Below are 24,778 nucleotides of genomic sequence, written 5' to 3'. Positions count from 1 at the left end.
CACCTGGCCCTCCGCGGCGTGGGTGGGCCTCGTCTAATCAGTTGAAGGCCTCAAGAGAAAACACACCGCCGTCCCCCCGGAGGAGGGAATTCTACCTCCAACCAGTGTTGGGACTAGTCCCAGGTCTCCGGCTGCCTGCAGATTTGGGGAGTCCCAACCTACACGATTACACTTGACCCTTGCTTCACCCTTTGTGCAAAATACGAGACCGAAAATGACGGTTGTTTCCGGCAAACTGGAAAGTGAACTGCTGTTTCGTGTTCCCTAACCGCACGGGGAGGTAACAGAAGTGTCTCGCAAGTCACCAGGCACTCGGGGCACGGGAATACGAGCTGCGCTTTGCGCCACTGGGACCTCGGAGGCCTGGGAAGGGGCCCCCGGGGGGGGGGGTTGGGTATGCCCTGCTCCAGGCCCCCTGGGACACAGGCTGGGGCGTCCGGCAAACCTCCGGCCCGAGAACACAGATGTCGTCACTTCCTGGGGCCAGGACGGGGAGACTCGGGTGAGGAGGTCCCAAAGCTGCGGCCGCCCTCCTGGCGCCTCCTGCACGTCCGCAGGGGGCCGGCAGAGTGCGCGCGGGGGCGCAGGGGCTCCTGGCTGTCGGTAAAACCCTCCCTTTCCCTCTCTGCAAGCGGAGGGAGGACGCGCAGCGGGAGGGGTCTCACCTGGCTTGCAGCTGCAGGACACCCGGCTCAGTAGCTCGTGCACTCTGTCGTCCGCCCAGTCGTGGAGAATTCTGGAAAGGATGTACAGCTGTGCGTCCGGGAGGTCATCCTTGAAAAAGTCACCTGGTTGGAACGGGAGACGTCGGGAGTCGGGGACACCAGGGCTGGCGCTCCACGGCGGGGACACGGGGCCGCGCCGCTCCCCGCCCCGCTCCGAGAAATGCCGTGTCCCCAACCCCAACACGTTCCAGTCCTAACCCCGGGTCCCATGGCGCGTCGGCCCCCGGGCCGGGCCACGGCGGTCGCGAGTGCCGGGTGGGCTCCCGCCTTCACAGCTGCCCTTGGAAGTTCTCCACCACGTCTGACTCCAGGCTTTTCCGCGCCAACTCTTGGGTGACTTCCCTTCGTGCCCTTGGTTGGTCGTGGAACCTGTGGACGCCCACCTGCGCCCTCGCACGGCCCCGCCTGCCCCCTCGCACCCCCCCTACTTGCACCCTCGCGCCCCCCCTGCCCGCCCGCCCCCATCGTGCCCCCTCGCACGCCCCCGCCTGCCCCCTCGCACCACCCCCCCCCCACCTGCGCCCTCGCACGCCCCCCCGACCGTGCCCCCTCGCACGCCCCCACCTGTGCCCTCGCACCCCCCAGCCTACACTCCTGCGCCCCCCCACCTGCACCCTCGCACGCCCCCGGCCTGCGCCCTTGCGCCCCCCGCCTGCCCCCTCGCACGCCCCCGCCTGCCCCCTTGCACACCCCCCCACTTGCGCCCCCCGCCTGCCCCCTTGTAAGCCCCCCTGACCGTGCCCTCGCACGCCCCCGCCTGCGCCCTCGCGTCCCCCCCTCCTGTGCCCTCGCGCCCCCCGCGCCTGCTCTCTCGCACGCCCCCGCCTGTGCCCTCGTGCCCCCCAGCCTACACTCCTGCGCCCCCCCACCTGCACCCTCGCACGCACCCCGCCTGCGCCCTTGCGCCCCCCCTCCTGCACCCTTGCACGCCCCCCCACTTGTGCCCCCCGCCTGCCCCCTCGCACTCCCCTCCTGCCCCTTGCGCCCTCGCGCCCCCCCCCCCGCCTACGCCCTCGCACGCCCCCGCCTGCCCCGTCGCAACCCCCCTCCTGCCCCCTTTCACGCCCCCCCACTTGCGCCCTCGCGCCACCCTGCCCCCTTGCACGCCCCCCCGATCGTGCCCCCTCGCACGCCCCCGCCCGTGCCCTCTCACCCCCCTCGCACTCCCCGCCTGCCCCCTTGCGCCCCCGCCTACCCGCTTGCACGCCCCCCACTTGCGCCCTCGCGCCCCCGCGCCTGCACCCTGACTGCTTCCAGCGCCACAGCCCCACTGCTCTCACGAGTGCAGACAAACACGTGTGTGCACACAGAGACCTGTCTACACGCACACACAGATATCACACGCAGATACACGTGCAAACACAGATACACGCGCACAGACCCGACACACTCAGACACACGTGCAAACGCAGGTACACACGCACAGACAGGCGCAGGCCCCGCACGCACACCCACGCTGTGCAGAGGCGAACGCGGTTGGCCCAACGCCGACCCAGAGCGCAGAGAAAGCTGCGTTTACCTGGCACGAAGCGGAGGCGCTCTGGCTGCCGGCCCTCGGGGTGAAAACTCGACACGTGCTCGATGACCTCCGGGAGGTCAAACACGGTCACCTTCAGACGCGGGTACTCCCGGGCCAGCTCTCGGGCCAGGGCACCTGTGCAGCCTGCGGGGAAGCAAACACACACACACACACACAGGGTCACCTGACCCGCCCAGCGCACCACACCCCTGGCGGGTCTCCAAGATGGCCCCTTGGCAAAACCAGAATGAGGTCTGAGAACACGGCTGGAGGCCCGGTCTGGGAACGGAAGCCAGCGGCGGGCAGAGATCACTGAGGTCTCACGCAGCCCTTGGGACCTTGCTGGCCCAGCGCACATCAGTGGGGGCGGGGGGGGGGGGGGGGGGGGGGGCACAGACGCACAGAGGGAGCATCAGAGCCCAGCTGGGAAGGGAGGAAGCCACACTCTTATCATCTTTCCGCTGCCGGAATGTGGACGACATGGCTGGCACCACAGCAGCCACTGTGGGCCACCAGGAGGAACGGTGTGCAGGTGGCAGGGAAATGAAAGCAGCTCTGGGCTCCCCCTGGGACCCCTACTCCCACTGTACCCCTTGGGCAGGCATCAGCTCACGTCTGCTGCCCTGGGATAAGGAGCGAGTTGGAATAGGGTGGCAGGTATATGGGCGTAGTTAGACCCAACAAGACAGGGTCAGATGGCTCTGCGATCCTCTCCCCCAAATCGGTAGCCAGCAGAAAGGGCCCCATAACCTCTAGGACCCACCCCCAGGGCCTCCTTGGACGTGGGGATGTCCATCCAAGTCCCGGCACCCGCCACAGCCAAACTCCTGGCCTTATGCTTGTAAAGCCGTAAACCCGCTTTGGACGTCTTCTCAGCGGATGAGGTGGCCACGACCTAACGCAAGAAATGCGCCCGATGCCTGGCGGGGGGCGGGGCGTGGTACTCACCTCCCAGGTCACAGGCAGAGGCGAATCGGGACAGGTCGAAGGCCGTGGCCACCTGGCGAGCTGTCAGCTGGGTGAGGCCGTGCATGGCTCGCATGAAACGCAGCCTCCGGTCCCTGCTCTGAAACAGAACGGGGTTTGAGGAGACCCACACAGGGGCCCAGGGGAGCCTGCGCACTGGCTGTGGTCCCACCCGGGGGTTCTGAGGGTAGGGAGCTCCACAGGGAAGGGCGTGGGGGGGGGGGGGGTGGATAGGGCCTGCAGGGCTGCAGGGGAGGGGGGAGGAGGTCAGAGCCTGCAGGGCAGCGGGTTGTGGGGGCAGGGCCTGCAGGGGAGGGGGCCGGGGGTCAGAGCCTGCGGGGGGAGGGGGGCAGGGCCTACAGGGAGAGGGGAGAGGGTCAGAGCCTGTCGGGCAGGGGGTTGGGGGTGCAGGGCCTGTGGGGGAGAGGGGGGATCAGAGCCTGCAAGGGAGGGGGTTCAGGCAGCAGGGCCTGCAGGAGAAGGGGTTTAGGGGTCAGAGCCTGTGGGGGAGGGGGTTGGGGGGCAGGGCCTGCAGGGAGGACATGCGGGGGAGGGCCTGCAGGGAAGGGGGGAGGGGGTCAGAGCCTGCAGGGGGGGCGGGAGGGGGTCAGAGTCTGCGGGGGGGGTGGGCGGGAGGGGGGAGGGGGGCAGGGCCTGCAGGGGAGGGGGGAGAGGGTCAGAGCCTGTCGGGCAGGGGGTTGGGGGTGCAGGGCCTGTGGGGGAGAGGGGGGATCAGACCTGCAAGGGAGGGGGTTCAGGCGGCAGGGCCTGCGGGAGAGGGGGTTTAGGGGTCAGAGCCTGCAATGGAGGGTATTCGGGGGTCAGAGCCTGTGGAGGAGGTGGGTCTGGGGGGTCAGAGCCGGGTGGGGAGGGGATTCGGGGTATAGGGCCCGGCTGTTGGGGGGGGGGGGGTTGGGGCACAAGGCCTGTGTGGGAGGGGCTTGGGGGGGCAGGGCCTTCGGGGGACAGGGGGTCTGAGCCTGGCTGGCAGGGGTTCAGGGTGCAGAGCTGGGCGGGGAGGGCATTCGGGATGGAGGGCCCGGCTGGGTGGGGGTTTGGGGGACAGAGTCCGGCGGGGAGGGGGTTTGATGGGGGGGGGGGGTGCAGGGCCTGGCAGGTAGGGGGTTGGGGGCGAAGCCAGAGGGGAGTGATGGGGAGGGGATCTCATGGGGCAGAGCTGACCCAGGAAGGGGCCTGGGGGGATGGGCAGGGCCTGGCGTGGAGGGTGTTTGGTGGGGGGGGGGTGCAGGGCGGGGCGGGGTTTGGTGGGGCCAGGCCGGGCCGGGCTGCGGGGGGGGGGGGGGGCGATCTTGTGGGGCAGAAAGAACCAGAGTGGGGCGAAGCCCGGTGGGCAGAGCTGAGCAGGGGGTGCAGGGGAGGGGCGGGGCCGAGCTGAGTAGGGCGGTCCCGGGGCGGCAGGGCTGAGTACAGCCCAGAGAAGGGGCTGGTCCTTCAGGCTGTCAGCCCCCCTGGGATGTGCGGGACCTAACAGACGCCTGCATCTCCCCGTCTGAAGCCAGTGAATGGGGACAGTCACCCCGGAGGCCGCCACCAGCCCCGCGCAAGGTCTGGATGGACACGAAGCAGGAGAAGGGAAGGGGTCGGGTCCCCCGCTGGGCCCTGCAGCCGTCGCCGCACTCGCAGGTGACAGGCTGTTTACAAAGACACTGGCCCCTCCCCCAGCCCCCCCCACCCCCCACCCCGTGGGGCCCCGTGTGGCTTCTCTGTCCCTCCCGCCCAGTCTCTCTCTGTCTCCAGGAGTGCGGGTCTCTCTGGGTCTCCGTCTTTGCGTGTCTCAGTCTTCTTCAGAGACACAACGTTTGTGTCCTCCCCCCACTGGCCCCCAATTTCCTATGTGAAACCCCAACCCCCAAGGGGATGGTCTCAGGAGGGGGGGGGGGGGCTCTGGGTGGGGCGGGTCACCGGGTCATGACGGTGGACCCCCGTGGGGGATTCGTGTCCTTCTAGAGTAGGCTGCAGAGACCCCCGGCCCCTCCCACCCCGAGACGACAGCCGGATGGGAGGCGGGAAGCAGGGGTGTCCGGACCCCGAATCTGCAGGTGCCTTGACTCGGATGGATTTCACCTCCGCAACCGTGGGAAGTAACTGCGCGCTGTTTGTAAGCCTCCAGCCTTGTGAGCCCAAGCGACGGCGACAGCCCGTCTGGGTCCCTGCCGCCCGGCCCTGATGCAGGCCCCGTGCTCTGGCGGACCCGTTCCTGCATCGCGCGGGGAGCCCGACCCGGAGCCCTACCTGCGCTCTGCCCTCAGCAAAGGCTGCCAGGGACGCAGGCGGCGGATGGCCGCGCCCACCCCAAAGCACCCACCGGGCCCTGCCCTGCAGACACACGCAGCTTTAACGTCAACTCCCAAAGGTTCCCCAAAGGGAAAGGGGAAGGACGGGGGGGACAGCAGGAAGACTCTGCAGACCGAGCTCGAGCGACAGGGTCCGTGCGATGGAACCCCACACGGGAAACGCGGTGCCTTCATTCCGTGCCACCTGCTGGGCCCTTCCTGCGAGATTCCCGTCCGCACCCCGCAGGCCCACGGCACCTGGCCGGCCCCCGCGCCACGCCCCCGCCAGGCCTCCCACCCACGCCGGCTGCCCGTGCCCCCACCCCCACCCCCACGTGATCCTGCTGTCGCGACGGCCAACGGTCAGCGGGTTTGCAAGACGGCCCGGTCAACCCGGCGGCCAGAGCGCAGATCCGTGCCCGTGGGTGCTTCTGTGGGGCACGCGCAGTGTGCACACACGCGTCCTGATGTTCGCTACCTGAGACGGGTCCTCCGCCGGCCTCCCCGCAGCCGCGCGGGGTCCCTGTCGCACCGCAGACTCCAGGTCTGTGAACACGGTCCAGGCGTGCTCATCGTTGTACGCGACGAAGCCGTGGAGAGAACACGCGCCCTCCGACGCCAGGTGCCGGCTTGCCAGCTGCGTGTTACCGTAACCTGACACGAGAGGGGCGTCATGCAGGCTCCAGCGGACGCCCCAGCGCACCTCCCACATGGGCAGCCACGGCCTGGCGTCCTGGGGCTGGCGCCAACCTCACCCACCTGAGCGGGGCACGACGCACGCTCAGGGGGCGGCCCCGCGGGGACACAGCCCAGACCGGTGCCGATACCGACTCACGGGTAACCCAAAGAGACGGGGTTTCGAAGGTGTGGTTTGATGTCTAGAAGCAGCGGACTTGAAGTAAGGGAGATGACCTTCAGCAATGTGGGTGGGCCCCATCTAATCAGTGGACGGCGTTAAAAGCAATGATGAGATTTCGCTGAGGAAGAAGCAATTCTGCCTCAAGACTTGAGGACCAGCATGTACTGATTTCCCAGGCGGCCGGCCGGCCTGCCCTACACATTTCAGGTGCCACAGCCCCGCCACCGAATGAGCCACTGCCCTGACATACACCACCAGCTGTAGATCCCGTGGGTTCTAGTTCTCTGGAGAGCCGGCACTGGTGTGGGGCCCCTCCTCTCTCGCCTGAGCCATCTGTCTGCAGGACGTGGCCCCCCACCCTGCATCTAGAGAACACAGGCTGGGGGTGCAGGCAGCTGATGGTGGGTGAGACCCCCATCTGTGAGCGGAAGGCCCCAGGGATCCTCCGAGATAACGGCACATCTCACCCTTTAACACTTAAACGTTCTTAGTTCTTCGCCTTTGGAAGAGGACACACGTCCCACGCGCACACGGGAGAACTGTTCCCGGGGTTCTCCCGAAGAACCGTGCGAGGCGTGGGCCAAAACGTGGGAGAAGCTCCTAAGTGATTAAAAGTCTGGATGCTGGAGCTTTCTGGATGCTCGGTCATCATAGACGAGAAGATCATTACAGTGGTCTGGCTGGGGGAGACTTCTGCTTCCCAGGCTCCAAATCTTAACCACAGATTTCTACGCCTTTTGTACAGAGGGCAGCTTCTGGGGCCTGGGCCAGCACCCCACTTTCCTCCTGGTCACAGAAGCAAAGCGGCCTCTCCTGCCCTGGGGTCCTTCACCCCCTGCCACTCCCAAGCTGCTCAGGGACCATCCATAGGACCCTCTGCTCTGAGACCAAGTGCCACAACGCTGTTTCAGGAAACACATTGTCATCCATCCATCTATCATCCATCCATCTATCTACTTACCCATCCATCCATCCATCCATCCATCCAACCATCCACCCACCCTCCATCCATCCATCCATCCATCCATCCATTCATCCATCCATCCATCTACCCATCCATCCATCCATCTACCTCCCTATGCATCCACCCATCCATCCATCATCCATCCCTCCATCCATCATTCCCCTATATTCATCCATCCATCCATCCATCCATCTAACCATCCACCCACCCACCTACCATCCATCCATCCATCCATCCATCCACCTATGTACCCATCCATCAATCCATCCACCCATCCATCCATCCATCCATCCAACCACCGACCCACCCACCTACCTATCCATCCACCCATCCATCCATCCACCTACCTACCTACTTATCCATCCATCCATCCATCCATCCATCCATCCCTACCTACCTATCCATCCATCCATCCATCCACCCACCCACCATCCATCCATCCATCCATCCATCCATCCACCTATCTACCCATCCATCCATCCATCTACCTCCCTATCCATCCACCCATCCATCCACCATCTATCCCTCCATCCATCATTCCCCTATATTCATCCATCCATCCATCCAACCACCGACCCACCCACCTACCTATCCATCCACCCACCCATCCATCCACCTACCTACCTATCCATCCATCCATCCATCCATCCATGCATCCATCCACCTATCTATCTGTCCATCCATCCATCCATCCATCGATCCATCCACCCACCCCCCTACCCACCTTTTCATTCATCCAACCTTCACCCATCAATCTTTCCATCCATCCTTCCATCCATCTACCTCCCTATCCATCCACCCATCCATCCATCATCTATCCCTCCATCCATCATTCCCCTATATTCATCCATCCATCCATCCAACCACCGACCCACCCACCTACCTATCCATCCACCCACCCATCCATCCACCTACCTACCTATCCATCCATCCATCCATCCATCCATCCATCCATCCATCCATCCACCTATCTATCTGTCCATCCATCCATCCATCCATCGATCCATCCATCCACCCCCCTACCCACCTTTTCATTCATCCAACCTTCACCCATCAATCTTTCCATCCATCCTTCCATCCATCTACCTACCTACCCATCCATCCATGCATCCATCCATCCACCATCCATCCACCCACCTAACCATCCATCCATCCATTGATCCATCCATCCATCCACTACCCATCCATCCATCCACCCACCCACCCACCTTTTCATTCATCCATCCTTCAGCCATCAATCTTTCCATCCATCCTTGCATCCACCTACCTACCTACCTACCCATCCATCCATGCATCCACCCACCTACTCATCCATCCATCCACCCACCCATCCATCCATCGATCCATCCACCCACCCCCCTACCCACCTTTTCATTCATCCATCCTTCACCCATCAATCTTTCCATCCATCCTTCCATCCATCCAACCACCGACCCACCCACCTACCTATCCATCCACCCACCCATCCATCCACCTACCCATCCATCCATCCATCCATCCATCCATCCATCCATCCACCTATCTATCCGTCCATCCATCCATCCATCCATCGATCCATCCACCCACCCCCCTACCCACCTTTTCATTCATCCAACCTTCACCCATCAATCTTTCCATCCATCCTTCCATCCATCTACCCACATACCATCCATCCATCCACCTTTTCATTCATCTATGCTTCCATCCATCAATCTTTCCATCTACCCACCTACATACCCATCCATCCACCCAACACCCACCATCCATCTGTGCATCCATCCATCCCTTCCTTCCATCCTTCCATAGCGTTTTGCATCCATCTACTCACTTACGTATCCATCCATTTTTCCTTTTTTCCTTCCATCCATCCATCCATCTGTCTGTCGATCCAAATCTCCTATCATCTGTCTACCTAGCTAGTTATCACATGTACTACCAATCTGTATCTATGTACCCACGTATTTGTCTAAACAAGTAAAAACAAACATGTACCCGTGCTGTACACATATATAATCCACTCGCTCTGTTTCTCTGCTGAACCCTGACTGATACAGCTTCTTTGAGACCAGAGCCCAAGAAAATGTCACTCTCCTATGGGCACCTGGGTGGGTCAGTCGCTTAAGCGTCTGACTTCAGCTCAGTCACGATCTCATGATCTCTTGGTCCGTGGGTTTGCGCCCCGCATCAGACTCTGTGCGGACAGCTCAGAGTCTGGAGCCTGCTTCTGATTGTGTGTCCCCCTCTGTCTCTGTCCCTCTCCTGCTCTCACTCTCTCTCTTCCTCAAAATAAACATTATAAAAAAAAAAAAAGAGGACGCCTGGGTGGCTCACTCAGTTAAGCATCCGACTTTGGCTCAGGTCATGATCTCAGGGTTTGTGAGTTCAAGCCCCGTGTCAGGCTCTGTGCTGACAGGTCAGAGCCTGGAGCCTGCTTCAGATCCTGTGTCTCCCTCTCTCTGCCCCTGCCTTGCTCTCACTCTGTCTCTCTGTGTCTCAAAAATAAATAAACATTAAAAAACACAAACAAGAGCCCGACTCTTGATTTCAGCTTAGGTCACGATCCCATGGGTCATGACATTGAACCCTGCGTTGGCTCTGTGGATACAGTGCGGAACCTGTTTGGGATTCTCTCGCTCCCTCTGTCTCTGTCCCTCCCCTGCTTCTGCTCTCTCTCTCTCTGTCAGATAAATACAGATTTTTTTAAAAACCACTCTTCTGAAAGACACATACCCACACACACAGTTGTGTGTTTCCTTTCCCTCATCCTGTACTTCTTACCGTCGCTGAAAAGCCACGTTCTGAGGGCAGAAGGATAGACGGTCGGGCCTTCCCTGCCCTGGTCCAGAAGCCACCTTCACTGGATGACTTCCTTCCAGCTGCAAAGATTCTCATCAGGACACTTCGCATGTCCCCTTACCTGTGTCTGTCTTCTCCAGTAATCCCAGGGCCACGCAGACATCCAGGAGCCGTCCAGTTCCACACACAGAGGCGTTAAGTTTGCGTGCAACATCCACCGCCTTCAGGGGGCCTTCCTCTTTCAGGACGTCAAACACCTTCAGTTTGCAAGCCGTGAACAGAGCCTGTCCGTTCAAAACAACAACAGCGAGACTTACGACGTGACTTGTGCAGTGCCCTTCGCTCCCACAGACCCAAAAGTGGGAGGCCACAGCTATCAAAACTGTTTAACTTGTGCATATGGAAGCTTCTTCTCCAGAGAACAGTGCATGCAGGCTCCAGCTGGTACAGGGCTCGCACAAGACAAAAGCACATCAGTGAATATCAAGGAGAAAAACTGTCCCATGGGAGAAAATCCAACGTGTTCGTATGTGGGGCTGAACTGTGTTCCCCCCAAGATCGATCTGTTGAAGCCCTACGTCCCAGGACCTCAGGACGTGGCTGGATTTGGAGACAAACATGCCTGTCCTCGGGAGCAGAGGGCCTACGCAGCTCAGGACCCATGCTCACGTGGGTAACGCAAAAACCTTCTTCGCGTGTGGGGTGTGTCTGCTCTTCCAAAGGCCTCAGAACTCAGAACATTTAAGTGTGAAAGCCAAGGCACTGCCTCAGAAGTCAGAACACTGCCGTTCTTCGTCTCCATCAGGCGTGTGGGGCCTTGTGTTGACAGACAGGGGTCTCACCCCCCGTCACCTGTACCCCCACCCGGCCACGCAGAAACCTTCTTCGACAAGTGATGCCACCGCATGAAGGGCCCGACGATGCTGGCTCGTTTCTAGAACCCTCACGATGCACTGGCAACGTGACATGTGCTCCCTGAGTCCCTATGGCCCCGTGGCTGGGTCAGCTGACTGCCGGGAGACCTTTCCGCGAGAGCAATGGAACAGGTACGCAGAAGGAAACACGGGTAGGTGGGTAGACGGACAAAGGGGTAGATGTTAGATCAGGCAGATACGTGAGAGGTAGGCAGACGCATAAATAGTTGTCAGACACTCTGAAGACAGCTACACAGGTGGACATGTAATCAGTGAGCGACGCTGCGAGGCTACGTGCGGAGGTAGGTGGCTGGTTGGACAGACCCCAGAGGGACACAGGTAGGTGCCGGGACCTCGGCACAGCTGCACCACGTGGGGACACCGTGCGCATGGTTATTCCCGGGGTACTTAGGTATTTTGTGCACAGCACAGCAGAACCACCTCTCCCTCCTGACCCCAGAACTTCTCTCCTGGCGAGGCCGTCACAGGGGCGTGGCCGGGGCTGGAGCGGGGAGGGGCGGTCCCCAGTCCCACACCCACATCCCCACCTCTCCTCCAGCCGCCGACGTGGAGCCCCGCCCAGCCCATGCAGGGCTGTCCTCGGAGCCGAGCCGCTGGAAGGGCCGGCCACGGCCACGTGGGGCAGCGAGGGGGTGCGGAGACGAAGGGCACAGCCGGGCGGGTGTGCGCGGGCGCCCACGGGAGCGCAGGGACGGCCGTGGCCAGCCCCGTCCTCGGCAGATACGGTGCAGGGTGGCCGGGCAGGCTTCTGCCCCCTGCGCTGGCCCGGCGGGCACGGGCAGCCGGCTGTTTCTCGGGCGGCGTGTGACCGCCCACGCAGGAAGGAAACGGAGGCCGCGGCTACGCACCCAGCCGGCCCGCGGGTTCCCACCCCGCCTGGGACACTCTCCGGCTGGGCCAGCTGCCTCGGATCCCAAGGCCACAGCGGGAGGAACCCACAGATCCCTCCGGGCAGGGGGTGACCTCCCACCCGGCCGGGGGGGTGGCCCAGCACCTGGGCTCGTCTCCCGGGCTGGGGGAGGTCGGTCAGGGGTGCACCGCCGGCCCCAGGTGGGGTCCTGTGAAGCTCACCTTCCAACACCCCAGACACTGCGTCCCAGAGGGACACAGGCCTCCGCCCTCACAGCCCCGAGCACAAGTCCCACATTCCAGGCAGGACGAGCAGACCGGCAGGTCAGGTCACAGGCTCTTGGACCCAGAAGTCACCAGCTCTGTGTCAAGCCATTGACTGAAGGCAGAAAACCAGCTGGGGACACTGCAATGGGCTGAATAGGGGCCCCAACAGATATGCTGAAGTCTGAACCCTAGAACCTGGGAAGGGGACCTAATTTGGATACAAGGTCTCTGCAAACGTAAGTGAAGGATGTGGGATGAGCCCATGCTGGATCAGGGTGGCCCTAGGAAAACGGCAGGTGTCCTGGAAAGAGACAGAGGAGGACACACAGACACACAGGAGCCACGGGAAGGCAGAGGCGGAGACGGGAAGGACGTGACCAGCGGTCCAGGGACATCAGTAGCCCAGAAGCTGCAAGTCAGGAAGGACCGTCCCCTGGAGCCTCTGGAGGCAGCACTGCCCCGCCTGGGTCTCAGCAGCCCTGCCTAGACCTCAGGGGTCCCACCCAAAGGGGTCTCAGTGCTCTTGCCCTGCCGGAGTCTCAGCAGCCCTGCCCTGCCTGGATCTCAGAGCCGTTGCCCTGCCTGGATCTCAACGGCCCTGCCCCTCCTGGATTTCAGTGTCCTGTCCCACCTGGATCTCAGTGGCCCTTCCCTGCCTGGATCTCAGTAGCCCCACCCTGCCTGGATCTCAGAGGCCTTGCCCTGCCCGGATCTCAGTGGCCCTGCCCCTCCTGGATCTCAGTGGCCCTCCCCTGCCTGGATCTCAGTGGCCCTGCCCGGCCTGGATCTCAGTGGTCCTGCCCCTCCTGGATCTCAGTGGCCCTGCCCTGCCTGGATCTCAGCAGCCCTGCCCTTCCTGGATCTCAGCGGTCCTGCCCCACCTGGGTCTCAGTGGCCCTGCCCCTCCTGGATCTCAGGGGCCCTGCCCTGCCTGGATCTCAGTGGCCCTGCCCGGCCTGGATCTCAGTGGTCCTGCCCTTCCTGGATCTCAGCGGTCCTGCCCCACCTGGGTCTCAGTGGCCCTGCCCCTCCTGGATCTCAGTGGCCCTGCCCTGCCTGGATCTCAGCGGCCCTGCCCCTGCTGGGCCTCAGTGGCCCTGCCCCTCGTGGATCTCAGTGGCCCTGCCCCTCCTGGATCTCAGCGGCCCTGCCCTTCCTGGATCTCAGCGGTCCTGCCCCACCTGGGTCTCAGTGGCCCTGCCCCTCCTGGATCTCAGTGGCCCTGCCCTGCCTGGATCTCAGCAGCCCTGCCCTTCCTGGATCTCAGCGGTCCTGCCCCACCTGGGTCTCAGTGGCCCTGCCCTTCCTGGATCTCAGAGGCCTTGCCCTGCCCGGATCTCAGTGGCCCTCCCCTGCCCGGATCTCAGTGGCCCTGCCCCTCCTGGATCTCAGTGGCCCTCCCCTGCCTGGATCTCAGCGGCCCTGCCCTTCCTGGATCTCAGCGGTCCTGCCCCACCTGGGTCTCAGTGGCCCTGCCCTTCCTGGATCTCAGAGGCCTTGCCCTGCTCGGATCTCAGTGGCCCTCCCCTGCCTGGATCTCAGTGGTCCTGCCCTTCCTGGATCTCAGTGGTCCTGCCCTTCCTGGATCTCAGCGGCCCTGCCCCTGCTGGGCCTCAGTGGCCCTGCCCCTCCTGGATCTCAGTGGCCCTTCCCTGCCTGGATCTCAGCGGCCCTGCCCTTCCTGGATCTCAGCGGTCCTGCCCCACCTGGGTCTCAGTGGCCCTGCCCCTCCTGGATCTCAGTGGCCCTGCCCTGCCTGGATCTCAGCGGCCCTGCCCCACCTGGGTCTCAGTGGCCCTGCCCTTCCTGGATCTCAGAGGCCTTGCCCTGCCCGGATCTCAGTGGCCCTCCCCTGCCCGGATCTCAGTGGCCCTGCCCCTCCTGGATCTCAGTGGCCCTCCCCTGCCTGGATCTCAGTGGCCCTGCCCGGCCTGGATCTCAGTGGCCCTCCCCTGCCTGGATCTCAGCAGCCCTGCCCTTCCTGGATCTCAGCGGTCCTGCCCCACCTGGGTCTCAGTGGCCCTGCCCTTCCTGGATCTCAGAGGCCTTGCCCTGCTCGGATCTCAGTGGCCCTCCCCTGCCTGGATCTCAGTGGTCCTGCCCTTCCTGGATCTCAGTGGTCCTGCCCTTCCTGGATCTCAGCGGCCCTGCCCCTGCTGGGCCTCAGTGGCCCTGCCCCTCGTGGATCTCAGTGGCCTTGCCCTGCCCGGATCTCAGTGGCCCTGCCCCTCCTGGATCTCAGTGGCCCTCCTCTGCCTGGATCTCAGTGGCCCTGCCCGGCCTGGATCTCACTGGTCCTGCCCTTCCTGGATCTCAGTGGCCCTGCCCCTGCTGGGCCTCAGTGGCCCTGCCCCTCGTGGATCTCAGTGGCCCTGCCCGGCCTGGATCTCAGTGGTCCTGCCCTTCCTGGATCTCAGCGGCCCTGCCCCTGCTGGGCCTCAGTGGCCCTGCCCCTCATGGATCTCAGTGGCCCTGCCCCTCCTGGGTCTCAGTGGTCCTGCCCTGCCTGGGTCTCAGTGGTCCTGCCCTGCCTGGGTCTCAGTGGTCCTGCCCTGCCTGGGTCTCAGTGGTCCTGCCCTGCCTGGATCTCAGTGGCCCTGCCCCTCCTGGATCTCAGTGGCTCTGCCCCTCGTGGATCTCAGTGGCCCTGCCCCTCCTGGATCTCAGTGGCCCTGCCCTCCTGGATCTCAGTGGCCCTGCCCCTCCTGGGTCTCAGTGGTCCTGCCCTGCCTGGGTCTCAGTGGCCCTACCCTGCCTGGATCTCAGTGGCCCTGCCCCTCCTGGGTCTCAGTGGTCCTGCCCTGCCTGGGTCTCAGTGGCCCTACCCTGCCTGGATCTCAGTGGTCCTGCCCCTCCTGGATCTCAGTGGCCCTGCCCTGCCTGGATCTCAGTGGCCCTGCCTCTCCTGGATCTCAGTAGTCCTTCCCTCCTGGATCTCAGTAGCCCTGCCCTGCCTGGGTCTTAGTGGCCCTGCCTCTCCTGGATCTCAGTAGTCCTTCCCTCCTGGGTCTCAGTGGTCCTGCCCTGCCTGGGTCTCAGTGGCCCTACCCTGCCTGGATCTCAGTGGTCCTGCCTCTCCTGGATCTCAGTAGTCCTTCCCTCCTGGGTCTCAGTGGTCCTGCCCTGCCTGGGTCTCAGTGGCCCTGCCCTGCCTGGATCTCAGTGGCCCTGCCTCTCCTGGATCTCAGTAGTCCTTCCCTCCTGGGTCTCAGTGGTCCTGCCCTGCCTGGGTCTCAGTGGCCCTACCCTGCCTGGATCTCAGTGGTCCTGCCCCTCCTGGATCTCAGTGGCCCTGCCCTGCCTGGATCTCAGTGGCCCTGCCTCTCCTGGATCTCAGTAGTCCTTCCCTCCTGGATCTCAGTGGTCCTGCCCTGCCTGGATCTCCGTGGTCCTGCCTCTCCTGAATCTCAGTGGCCCTGCCCCTCCTGGATCTCCGTGGCCCTGCCCCTCCTGGGTCTCAGTGGTCCTGCCCTGCCTGGGTCTCAGTGGTCCTGCCCTGCCTGGGTCTCAGTGGCCCTACCCTGCCTGGATCTCAGTGGTCCTGCCCCTCCTGGATCTCAGTGGCCCTGCCCTGCCTGGATCTCAGTGGCCCTGCCTCTCCTGGATCTCAGTAGTCCTTCCCTCCTGGATCTCAGTAGCCCTGCCCTGCCTGGGTCTTAGTGGCCCTGCCCTGCCTGGGTCTTAGTGGCCCTGCCCCTCCTGGATTTCAGTGTCCTGTCCCACCTGGATCTCAGTGGCCCTTCCCTGCCTGGATCTCAGTGGCCCTGCCCTGCCTGGATCTGAGGCCCTGCCCTGCCCGGATCTCAGTGGCCCGGCCCCTCCTGGATCTCAGTGGCCTTGCCCAGCCTGGATCTCAGTGGTCCTGCCCCTCCTGGATCTCAGCGGCCCTGCCCCTGCTGGGCCTCAGTGGTCCTGCCCTCCTGGATCTCAGTAGCCCTGCCCCTCCTGGGTCTCAGTGGTCCTGCCCTGCCTGGATCTCAGGGGCCCTGCCCCTCCTGGGTCTCAGTGGTCCTGCCCCTCGTGGATCTCAGTGGCCCTGCCCCTCGTGGATCTCAGTGGCCCTGCCCTGCCTGGATCTCAACGGCCCTGCCCCTCCTGGATTTCAGTGTCCTGTCCCACCTGCATCTCAGTGGCCCTTCCCTGCCTGGATCTCAGTAGCCCCACCCTGCCTGGATCTCAGAGGCCTTGCCCTGCCCGGATCTCAGTGGCCCTGCCCTGCCTGGATCTCAGAGGCCTTGCCCTGCCCGGATCTCAGCGGCCCTGCCCTGCCCGGATCTCAGTGGCCCTGCCCTGCCCGGATCTCAGAGGCCCTGCCCCTCCTGGATCTCAGACTGTGGTCTCCAGAGCTGGGAGAGGACACACCCTGGGTTTTAAGCAGTCAGGGTGGCGTCCTTCAGCACTGCCTGCCCAGGACACTCAGACCAGTACCTTGGATGCTTTAAAGCCGTCTATGAGGTCTAGAAGGTCGGACGGGAAGGGGGGCGGGTTCTCCACCAGCCCATTCGTGTCTGGGCCCTGGGGGCCAGCAGGAGCCTGTCCGGTGTGACCGTGCACCCCTGCCCTGCTGGGGCCGCAGCCCTCGTCCCCCTGAGCAGCCTCGCTCGCGATCTCGAAGGTGTCCACGGCGGGAATGGAGTCGTGCTTGACCCGCTGCACGTCCTCGCGGTGGGGCGGGCAGTACAGCTCCACCAGCTTCTTGCAGAAGTGGTTCAGCGGGAAGCCCACGACATTGAGGAAGTCCCCACGGACGTACTCCACCAGCATGCCGCCCAGGGCCTGGATCCCGTAGCCGCCGGCCTTGTCCCTGCGAGGGGCGGAAGGAGGCAGACCGGGGCGGGAGGGAGACACGGAGAAGTCAGAATGCGAGGGCTGCGCGGTAGTCCCGGTGGGGGGAGCGCAGGGAGTACCCCGACCCCGGCCGTGCTCTTGTCCACATCTGCACCGCTGGCCCAGGAGCCTCTGTGGACCCCTCCTTAGGGACAGAGAACGGGCCTTCAAAGACCCTTTCCTGGACCCCAACTTGGCACGTCGTGGTTTCCATCCGACCCTCCCTCCTCTGCCTCCCGGACCCCAGGGTCCCAAAAGGACACAAGGTTTTGGTTCTGGGCGCCCCCAGCGATGAGACCGCCCCCCCCACCTGCATGCATGCACCTGTCCCTGGCCCGGCCCCGTTCCGGGGTGTCGGGGGAGCAGGCGTGTTAACCTGTGTGGCCTCCCAGTCCCGTGGCAGCAGCACAGGGCGAAGGGCCTGACTGTTTCTCCCACTGTGAGTTGTTTCCTCATCCACTGCCCTGGAACCGGGCAGGTCGCCTCCTCAGCCAGCCCTGCTCGCACTCCTGGGCCCAGCCCCCACGGTACATCAGGACGGCAAGCGCACCACCGTGGACTGGATGTCTGTGTCCCCCCAGAATTCGTAGGGTGAGCTCTAACCCCCAAGGGGACGCTGTGACGAGCTGGGGCCTCCGGGAGGGGGTCCGGTCGCGAGGCTGCAGCCACCGTGCCGGGATCAGCGTCCCGTGAGACCCCGTGTGCACTCACATGGGCTCCCCGCTGTCGATGTACTCCCACAGAAGGTCCTCGGACAGCTCCGAGAACTTCACCGTGGTCTCCTCATGGAACTCGCACACGTCCGTGTCCAGCTGGCCGTCTGCAACACAGAAGGGCGGGGCAGGTCAGGGCACGGGGCGGGCACACGGCCGGGCACCTGCGGGAAATCCGCCCCGGGCCTGGGGATAGACAACTCGGGCAGGAACAGCTAGTGGAGAGGCGGGAACGGTGAACAGCGGGGAAAAGAAAGCTACAAGATCAGGGAAGGAGACCCAGGCCGGTGGGGGGCTCAGGTGTCCCTGTAGGGAACTGAACTTCGGGGTGGCCTCCGTGCCTCGGTAGGAGGTGAGAAACGCGCCAGGCACAGCCCAGCGGGCACCTTCTGCCAAGCGGGTCCTCAGCATTTTGGTGCTTAAGACAGATTTGTTCTGATGTTTATTTATTCGCGAGAGAGACACAGAGCACGAGCAGGGGGAGGGGCAGAGAGAGGGAGACATAGAATCCGAAGCGGGATCCAGGCCCTGAGCTGTCGGCACAGAGCCCGACGCGGGGCTCGAACTCACGGACCGCAAGATCATGACCTGAGCCGGAGTCGGACGCTGAACCGACTGAGCCCCCCAGGCGCCCCCGTGTTCCTAGGATTTCAGGTTGCACAGCCAAGGCCCTCCCCCTTCTGGACTAAAGGTGGCACCTGTGTGGCTCGTGCTGGTCGGGGCGCCCCGCCTCCCACAGGTGCTCAGCGGGAAGCGAACCGAGGCCTGAAGCAGCCCCTCCTGGCAGGCAGGAGGGAGGGGAGGGCCCTCACGGCGGGACATAGAGGGCCCGGGGGCGGCAGGACGCCCGGCTCCTCCCGCGGTGGCGCGGGGCCTGGGGAGGCAGCAGGTACCTTGGCTGCAGCAGTGGATGATGGCGACGCCCGTGAACACGCTGTGCTCCTTCCCGTTCAGCCTGCAACGGACGACCCACATGCAGTGTGTCCACGGGGAGCCTGTGGGACAGCATGTTCCCTGCCACCCGCTCTTCGGAGGGTCTGTGCGCGTCCCTGCGGCACGGGGATGCCAGCCCACGGACAAGGCAGGGCCCAGGCGCGGAGACACGCTCACATGCGTGGGGGGCGGTGCTCGGCACGGAGGGACGCTGCCTGCCGGCCCGCTGTGCGCCTGCGCGCCCGCCCGCCTTCCTGTCTGCGCGCCTCCCAGCCTGAGCGCCTGCGCACCTGCCCGCCTCCCCGCCTGTGCGCCTGCGCACCTGCCCGCCCGCACGCCTGTCCACCTGCCTCGACTATCAACCAGCCCGCCTGCCCGCCTTCCAGTCTGTGCGCCTCCCTGCCTGTGCCCCTGCCCACCTGCGCACCTGCGCGGACTATCAACCTGCTCGCCTGTCCCCCTGCGCGCCTGTCCGCCTACCCGTCTGCCCCGAGACCCTGTCCCCCTAGGGGGCGTGAGCACCGCATTAAGTGCGAGGCTGCGTCCTCTGATCTCACCCAAAAGAGTGGCCGGGAAGGCCCAGCACGGACCCCACCCAGGGACCCCACCCAGGGCGCGACCCAGGTACCTGGCTGGGACGTAACCCTGCCCCAGGCGGAGACGGCAGACACCACCCTGGGCCCTAACCCTGCCCTGGGACCCACAACAGAGGAGCTGACCCCACCCCACCCCAGGCCCTGACCCCGCCCCAGGTCCTGACCCCACCCCAGACCTTGACCCCGCCCAAGGTCCTGACCCCGCCCCAGGCTGTATCTGAGGCAAGGCTGCTTCCGAGGAGGACAGTCCGGGACCCACCTGGAGAGCATCCTGTACGCGTCTTGCTTGTCCGCTGGCTTCTCCAGAATCAGCCCCCCGATCGTCTGCAAGAGAACCAGGGCGGGGGGCGCTCACTGTCCCCAAGCCGGATCTGTGGAAGCCGCGATGTCCACACCTTGACTTCAGTCACCGAGGGCACACCAACCAAACTGGAGGCCAGAAAAGGGCCCCGAGGGGGACTCACCACGATGGTGTCGGCTCCGATGACGACGTCGGGGGCCCGGAGGTCTTTCTGGAAGAAATGCAAACTCAGCTTCGGAAATCACACCCGTGTGTCTTATGCAAATGCGCTGGCGGTGAGACAGGTGGTACTTCGGAAAGGAAGATGTGGGTGTCCTCGGTGTCCCCAGCAAGGACACGACGGTGACCCCAGGAGGCCTGCCCTGCAGGGCTCAGGACGTGTGGGGGGCTGTAGCCTGGAGGTGCTCTGTGGTCACATGATGGGGACAGCACCTGCCGGCTCCCTCCCTGACACCTGAGGGACAGCACTGCAAACCTCAGTGTCCAGTCCCATGGGCTCCGCCTCCCTCAGGGCAGGGGACCCTTGCAGGAGAGGTGGGTTAGGGCCCCAAGTCCTTCCCAAGCTATGCTGAATTAAAGACAAAGCTGGTGGGGCGCCTGGGTGGCGCAGTCGGTTAAGCGTCCGACTTCAGCCAGGTCACGATCTCGCGGTCCGTGAGTTCGAGCCCCGCGTCAGGCTCTGGGCTGATGGCTCGGAGCCTGGAGCCTGTTTCCGATTCTGTGTCTCCCTCTCTCTCTGCCCCTCCCCCGTTCATGCTCTGTCTCTCTCTGTCCCAAAAATAAATAAAAAACGTTGAGAAAAAAAAAAAAAAAAAAGACAAAGCTGGTTTGGGGGCACCTGGATGGCTCAGTCAGTTAAGCATCTGACTTCAGCTGAGGTCACGATCTCACAGTACGTGAGTTCAAGCCCCACATCAGGCTCTGTGCTGACAGCTCAGAGCCTGGAGCCTCGTTCGGATCCTTTGTCTCCCTCTCTCTCTGTCCCTTACCGCTCGTGCTCTTTCTCAAAAATAAATAAACATTAAAAAAAATAAAAAATAAAAAAAAAAAAAGGACAAAACTGGTTTTTCGAACTGCTCAATGTGATTTGAGAAAAAAGTTCTCCAGACAATAAAATAAGTCCAGGTGGAAAATTCAGGCTTGGGGCTGAACGCACACATCTGAAGTCTGTATAGAACGTTGAACTTAGGTTAAAGTTAACATATTAACCTTTCCACTGCTGAAAATCAATCGGTCAATACTCCTTTATTTATACCAATGGTTGTTATACGGCACTGGGCACAAAGCACTCCCTATAGGACATTAGTTGCAATAGTATATTATTTTAATACCAAGCAATGGATAATCTACATCAGTTCTGTATCATAAGTGATACTGTTGCAAAATAGGAGTTAATGATGCTATTATTTTAATTACAACAGTATCTGCATATAACGTAGAATCTACGCTCCATAGACAAGCTCTGTTAAATAGTGTGTCATAAATGCTGTTACATTCATTAAAATAGCATATTACATAGTAATACACAGAAACAGACAAAGTGTGTTCATTCTTTGTTGGAAATGATATCACCACACTAATTGAAATTCTGGGCTACATGCTAGCATATGGTAATAAGCAACCTGTATTGATTCTTTACCGTCAATGACGCTCCTCTGTTAACGACAATTATGGAGGCTCATATCAAGGACACGGCCACAGTGATTGTAACAGCATGCGACACAGTAACCCTGAGCCACGGGTAGGCTGTTGGGGTTGCATACGGTAGACGGCACCGATCCGTGACATGTACGTTTAAAGCCGGAAAGTCCCGTCCTCCCAAGAGAACAGGGAAGAAAGCAGTAGCAGGGCCCCCTTGCCTGGTGCATCCTGGAGGCCACCTCCAAGGCCTTCTGCTTCGCTGTTTCGATGGCGTAAGCATAAGGGGTGGCGAAAGCGGCTTTATCGAGCTTCTCTTTGAATCTGGACGGAACCACCTCGAACCTGAGACCCTGGAACAGGAGGAAGAGGGGGTCTGGAGGGTTTGCGGGAAGAGGGAAGGCCTCTGAGCAGAATGAGCTGGTTTCCCAGGAAACACGGCCTCCCCCCACGTGCCCTGTGTCTCCCTCACACCTCGTCCCTGACCGCTGATGAGCTCAGCCAAGGCCCGGAGCGGAGGCTGGCGGGGGCCCCGGCGGACCGGCCTGAAGGCACAGGTACCCGCGGCAGCGGCCACACAGAGCCCAGCAGGATAGTTGGGTGGGGTCTCCGGCTCTGAGGGGTCAAAGGGCTCCCAGAGTGTCACAGAGGCCAGGACATCACACCCACGGGTGCACTAACAGCTGAAAACATACCGCCCGCGCACAGGGCCACAAAGGGCGGACCTGTGAGGGAAGACGGCTGCTTTACCGTTGTCCCCAAACCCGTGTGCATGGGCAAGGCAGGCCCCAGTGGGGAGCCACTTGGGTAGACAGTAACCCCCCCCAGAGTCGTGTGGGGACAGGAATGTGGGCCTGGAACACAGAGGGTGTTTCCAACCCCACAGGCACCTTCCTGCACAGCTCCAGAGTGGCTCTCCTCATCCTGACCTAACTCTCTAAAGGCCCCCCTGCAGCTGACCTCCTACACCCCCATGTCCCCTGGACTGCCCTGTGAGCCTTCCTTTGGTCTGTACCCCCCACAACCCTCCTCGGGAGGTACAGTGAGCACCCCTCACTCTGTACCTTCCCCGACCCAGGCCTCTGCCTGCCTCTGGGCTGTGTACCTGCCCCTATCTCCGTACCCCCTTGGCCAGCACGCCACTAGGCCACTAGACCTGGCCTGAAGACTCTGGTCCCAGATCACACAGACCCCCACTATCCTGAGTCACTAGGACCCTGAGTCATTACGCCGTGGCCCAAAGACCTCCAGTCTGCAGACCCCAGCTCCCAGCCCAGAGTCACTGGTCACTGCACCCCGGGCACCAGGGCCTCTGTCACTAGGGCTCCAGGGTCACCAGGCCCCTCACTACCTGGCCCTTGGTCACCAGGCCCTGGTCACCAGACACCCCCGGGGTCACCAAACCACACCCTCAGGTCACCAGGTCCCTGGTCACCAGACCACCTGGCGCCCTGGGTCACCAGACTCCCGGGAAAACCAGGTCCCCAGTGCCAGGCCCCTCCCTACCATGACCGCCCCCATCCCAGACCCTGAGGTCACTAGGTCCCTGGTCACACAGGCCCCCAGGACCAGAACCAGAAGCCCCGGTCACCAGACCCCCCCTCCCCAGCCCCGGCACCCCAGGTCACCAGAACCCCGGCCCCAGGCCCCTATCAGGCCCCCCCAATACCCAGCCCCCATTGCCAGGCCCCGTTACCAGGACCCCAGGCACCAGGCCTCCAGGTCTCTAGACTTCCGGCCGCAGGCCCACCTGCCCCAGGTCCCCCGGCCGCATGCCCTAGGTCACTAGGTCCCCGGCCCCAGGCCCCCGCTCCAGGCCCCCCCGCCCCAGGAGGCCCGGTCACCTGCCCGGCGCAGACCCCAGCCACAGGCCCGGCGCGGCCGCTCACCGCTTGGCTGAGGATCTCCCGGCGGCGCGGGGAGGCGCTGGCCAACACCACGCGCTTGTGCAGCAGCTTCCCGATCACCGGGCTCAGAACCATGGCACCGCGACCCCCGCCACCCCCGCGCACGGCCCCAGACCGCGAGCACAGATCCGGATCCGGATGCCCGAGCCGCACGCTCCGGGACTAATGGAACCCCGCCCCCCAAGGCCCCGCCCAGTCCCGCCGGATCCCCGCCCCTTCACCCAGATCCCGCCCTATCCGCCCAGGCCCTCCGGAGCCCCGCCCCGCCCCCCAGATCCCGCCCTATCCGCCCAGGCCCTCCGGAGCCCCGCCCCGCCCCCCCAGATCCCGCCCCATCCGCCTAGGCCCGCCGGAGCCGCCCCCCCCAGATCCCGCCCCATCCGCCCAGGCCCGCCGGAGCCACGCCCCTCCACCCAGATCCCGCCCCGTCCGCCCAGGCCCGCCGGAGCCCGTCTTTCCACCCAGATCCCGCCCCATCCGCCCAGACCCGCCGGAGCCCCGCCCCGCCCCCCAGATCCCGCCCTATCCGCCCAGACCAGCCGGAGCCCCGCCCCACCCCCAGATCCCTCCCCTTCCGCCCAGGCCTGCCGGAGCCCCGCCCCTCCCTCCCAAGTCCAGTCCCCTGGCGGCGTGTGCCCTGCGCGCCAACCCACGCAAGCAGGTGCGCCCGCGGGGATGTGGTGGCGGGCGGGCTCCGGGAGCGCGAAGTCGTGGGGCCCCTGTGGAGCCGGGGATTTGGGGGCCGGGGAGGAGGAGATGGGAGTCCCTGGGAGGTGATGGAGGGGCGCGGAGATGGGGGGGTCTCCCTCGAACGCCCCTGGGGCGCGGAAACGGGGGCTTCCTGGGAAGTGGCAGAGGGGCGCGGAGTCGGGGTCCCGGGAGGCGGTGGAGGGGCAGGGATAGGGGTTCTCCTGGAGGGGGCAGAATAGCCCTCGGTTGAGAACCACTGCCGCATACAGATACACAGGTAAGCAGGTAGGCAGGCAGGCAGACAGACAGACAGACAAGGTCTCTCCTGCGGTGAGGCTTCCCAACCGCAGCAGTACTGACTTCTGGGGTTGGGTGATTCGTTGCACGATCCTCAGAAGCATCCCCAGTTTCCGCCACTAGATGGCGGGACCTTCCTCCCGAGTTGTGACAACCCAAATTCTCCCCTGAACGTGGCCGGGGTTTCCCCGGGCACCGAATAGCCCCTTGGTTGAGAATCCTGACCACGGCGAAGATCGATAGATGACCGATCGATAGGCAGATAGAGTCCCTCCTGTGAGGTCCGGGGTTCTCCGCCTCAGCACTACTGACACGTGGGGCTGGATGACCCTGTGGGGTGGGGCGTTCTGTGCGCGGTAGGGTGTGGAGCAGCGTGTCTGGTCTCCACCCCGCACACGCCAGGAGCGCCCCCCTCACTGTCGTGACCTTCAGAAGTGTCCCCAGACGAATATGCCCAGGTGCATCCAAGCCAATACCCCCTGTCCCGTCCTCCCTGACCCCCTGTGCCTGTCCATCCCAGGCCCACCCCGGACCCTCCCACGGAGCCTCTCTTGGTTACGGTCACCAGAGGGCTGGCCCCCACCAGCCAGACCCTCGATGGCCATTCTGATTGCCTGCTAGCCTCGCCCGGGACAGCCGACCCCAAACATCCCAAGCACTTTTTAAAATTTTTTTAATGTTGATTTATTTTTAGGAGAGAGAGAGAGAGAGAGCACAGGGGAG

At 63.4% G+C, this 24,778-nt stretch overlaps 1 protein-coding gene across 1 annotated transcript; it reads right to left on the bottom strand.

Moving 5' to 3' along the window:
- Positions 1-28: 28 nt before the first annotated feature.
- Positions 29-23,261, bottom strand: LOC145714480 (putative bifunctional dTTP/UTP pyrophosphatase/methyltransferase protein). Its single transcript, XM_081793997.1, has 12 exons — positions 23,051-23,261; positions 21,383-21,514; positions 19,687-19,734; positions 19,482-19,546; positions 18,587-18,648; positions 17,692-17,800; positions 16,582-16,957; positions 10,224-10,386; positions 5,983-6,158; positions 3,193-3,310; positions 2,245-2,388; positions 29-788 (listed from the first exon to the last, which is right to left on the bottom strand). Exons 1-12 carry the CDS (start codon positions 23,141-23,143, stop codon positions 265-267), a joined length of 2,010 nt encoding a protein of 669 aa, XP_081650123.1. The 5' UTR covers positions 23,144-23,261; the 3' UTR covers positions 29-264.
- Positions 23,262-24,778: the final 1,517 nt, after the last annotated feature.

This window comes from Panthera onca, chromosome X (genome assembly GCF_046562875.1).
Source record: "Panthera onca isolate mPanOnc1 chromosome X, mPanOnc1 haplotype 2, whole genome shotgun sequence".
Taxonomy (NCBI): domain Eukaryota; kingdom Metazoa; phylum Chordata; class Mammalia; order Carnivora; family Felidae; genus Panthera; species Panthera onca.
Note: the sequence above shows the minus strand (reverse complement) of the source record. Positions and strands in the feature narration are given on the sequence as shown.

Bases quoted from the DNA above. Each gene is read 5' to 3' on its own strand.
- LOC145714480 (XM_081793997.1), bottom strand. From the start codon at position 23,143: ATGGTTCTGAGCCCGGTGATCGGGAAGCTGCTGCACAAGCGCGTGGTG. The intron at 16,958-17,691 runs GTGAGTGCACAC...CGCCCCTCGCAG, and splicing joins ATCGACAGCGGGGAGCCCAT to GGACAAGGCCGGCGGCTACG. The intron at 6,159-10,223 runs GTAAGGGGACAT...CTCTCGTGTCAG, and splicing joins ACTGGAGAAGACAGACACAG to GTTACGGTAACACGCAGCTG.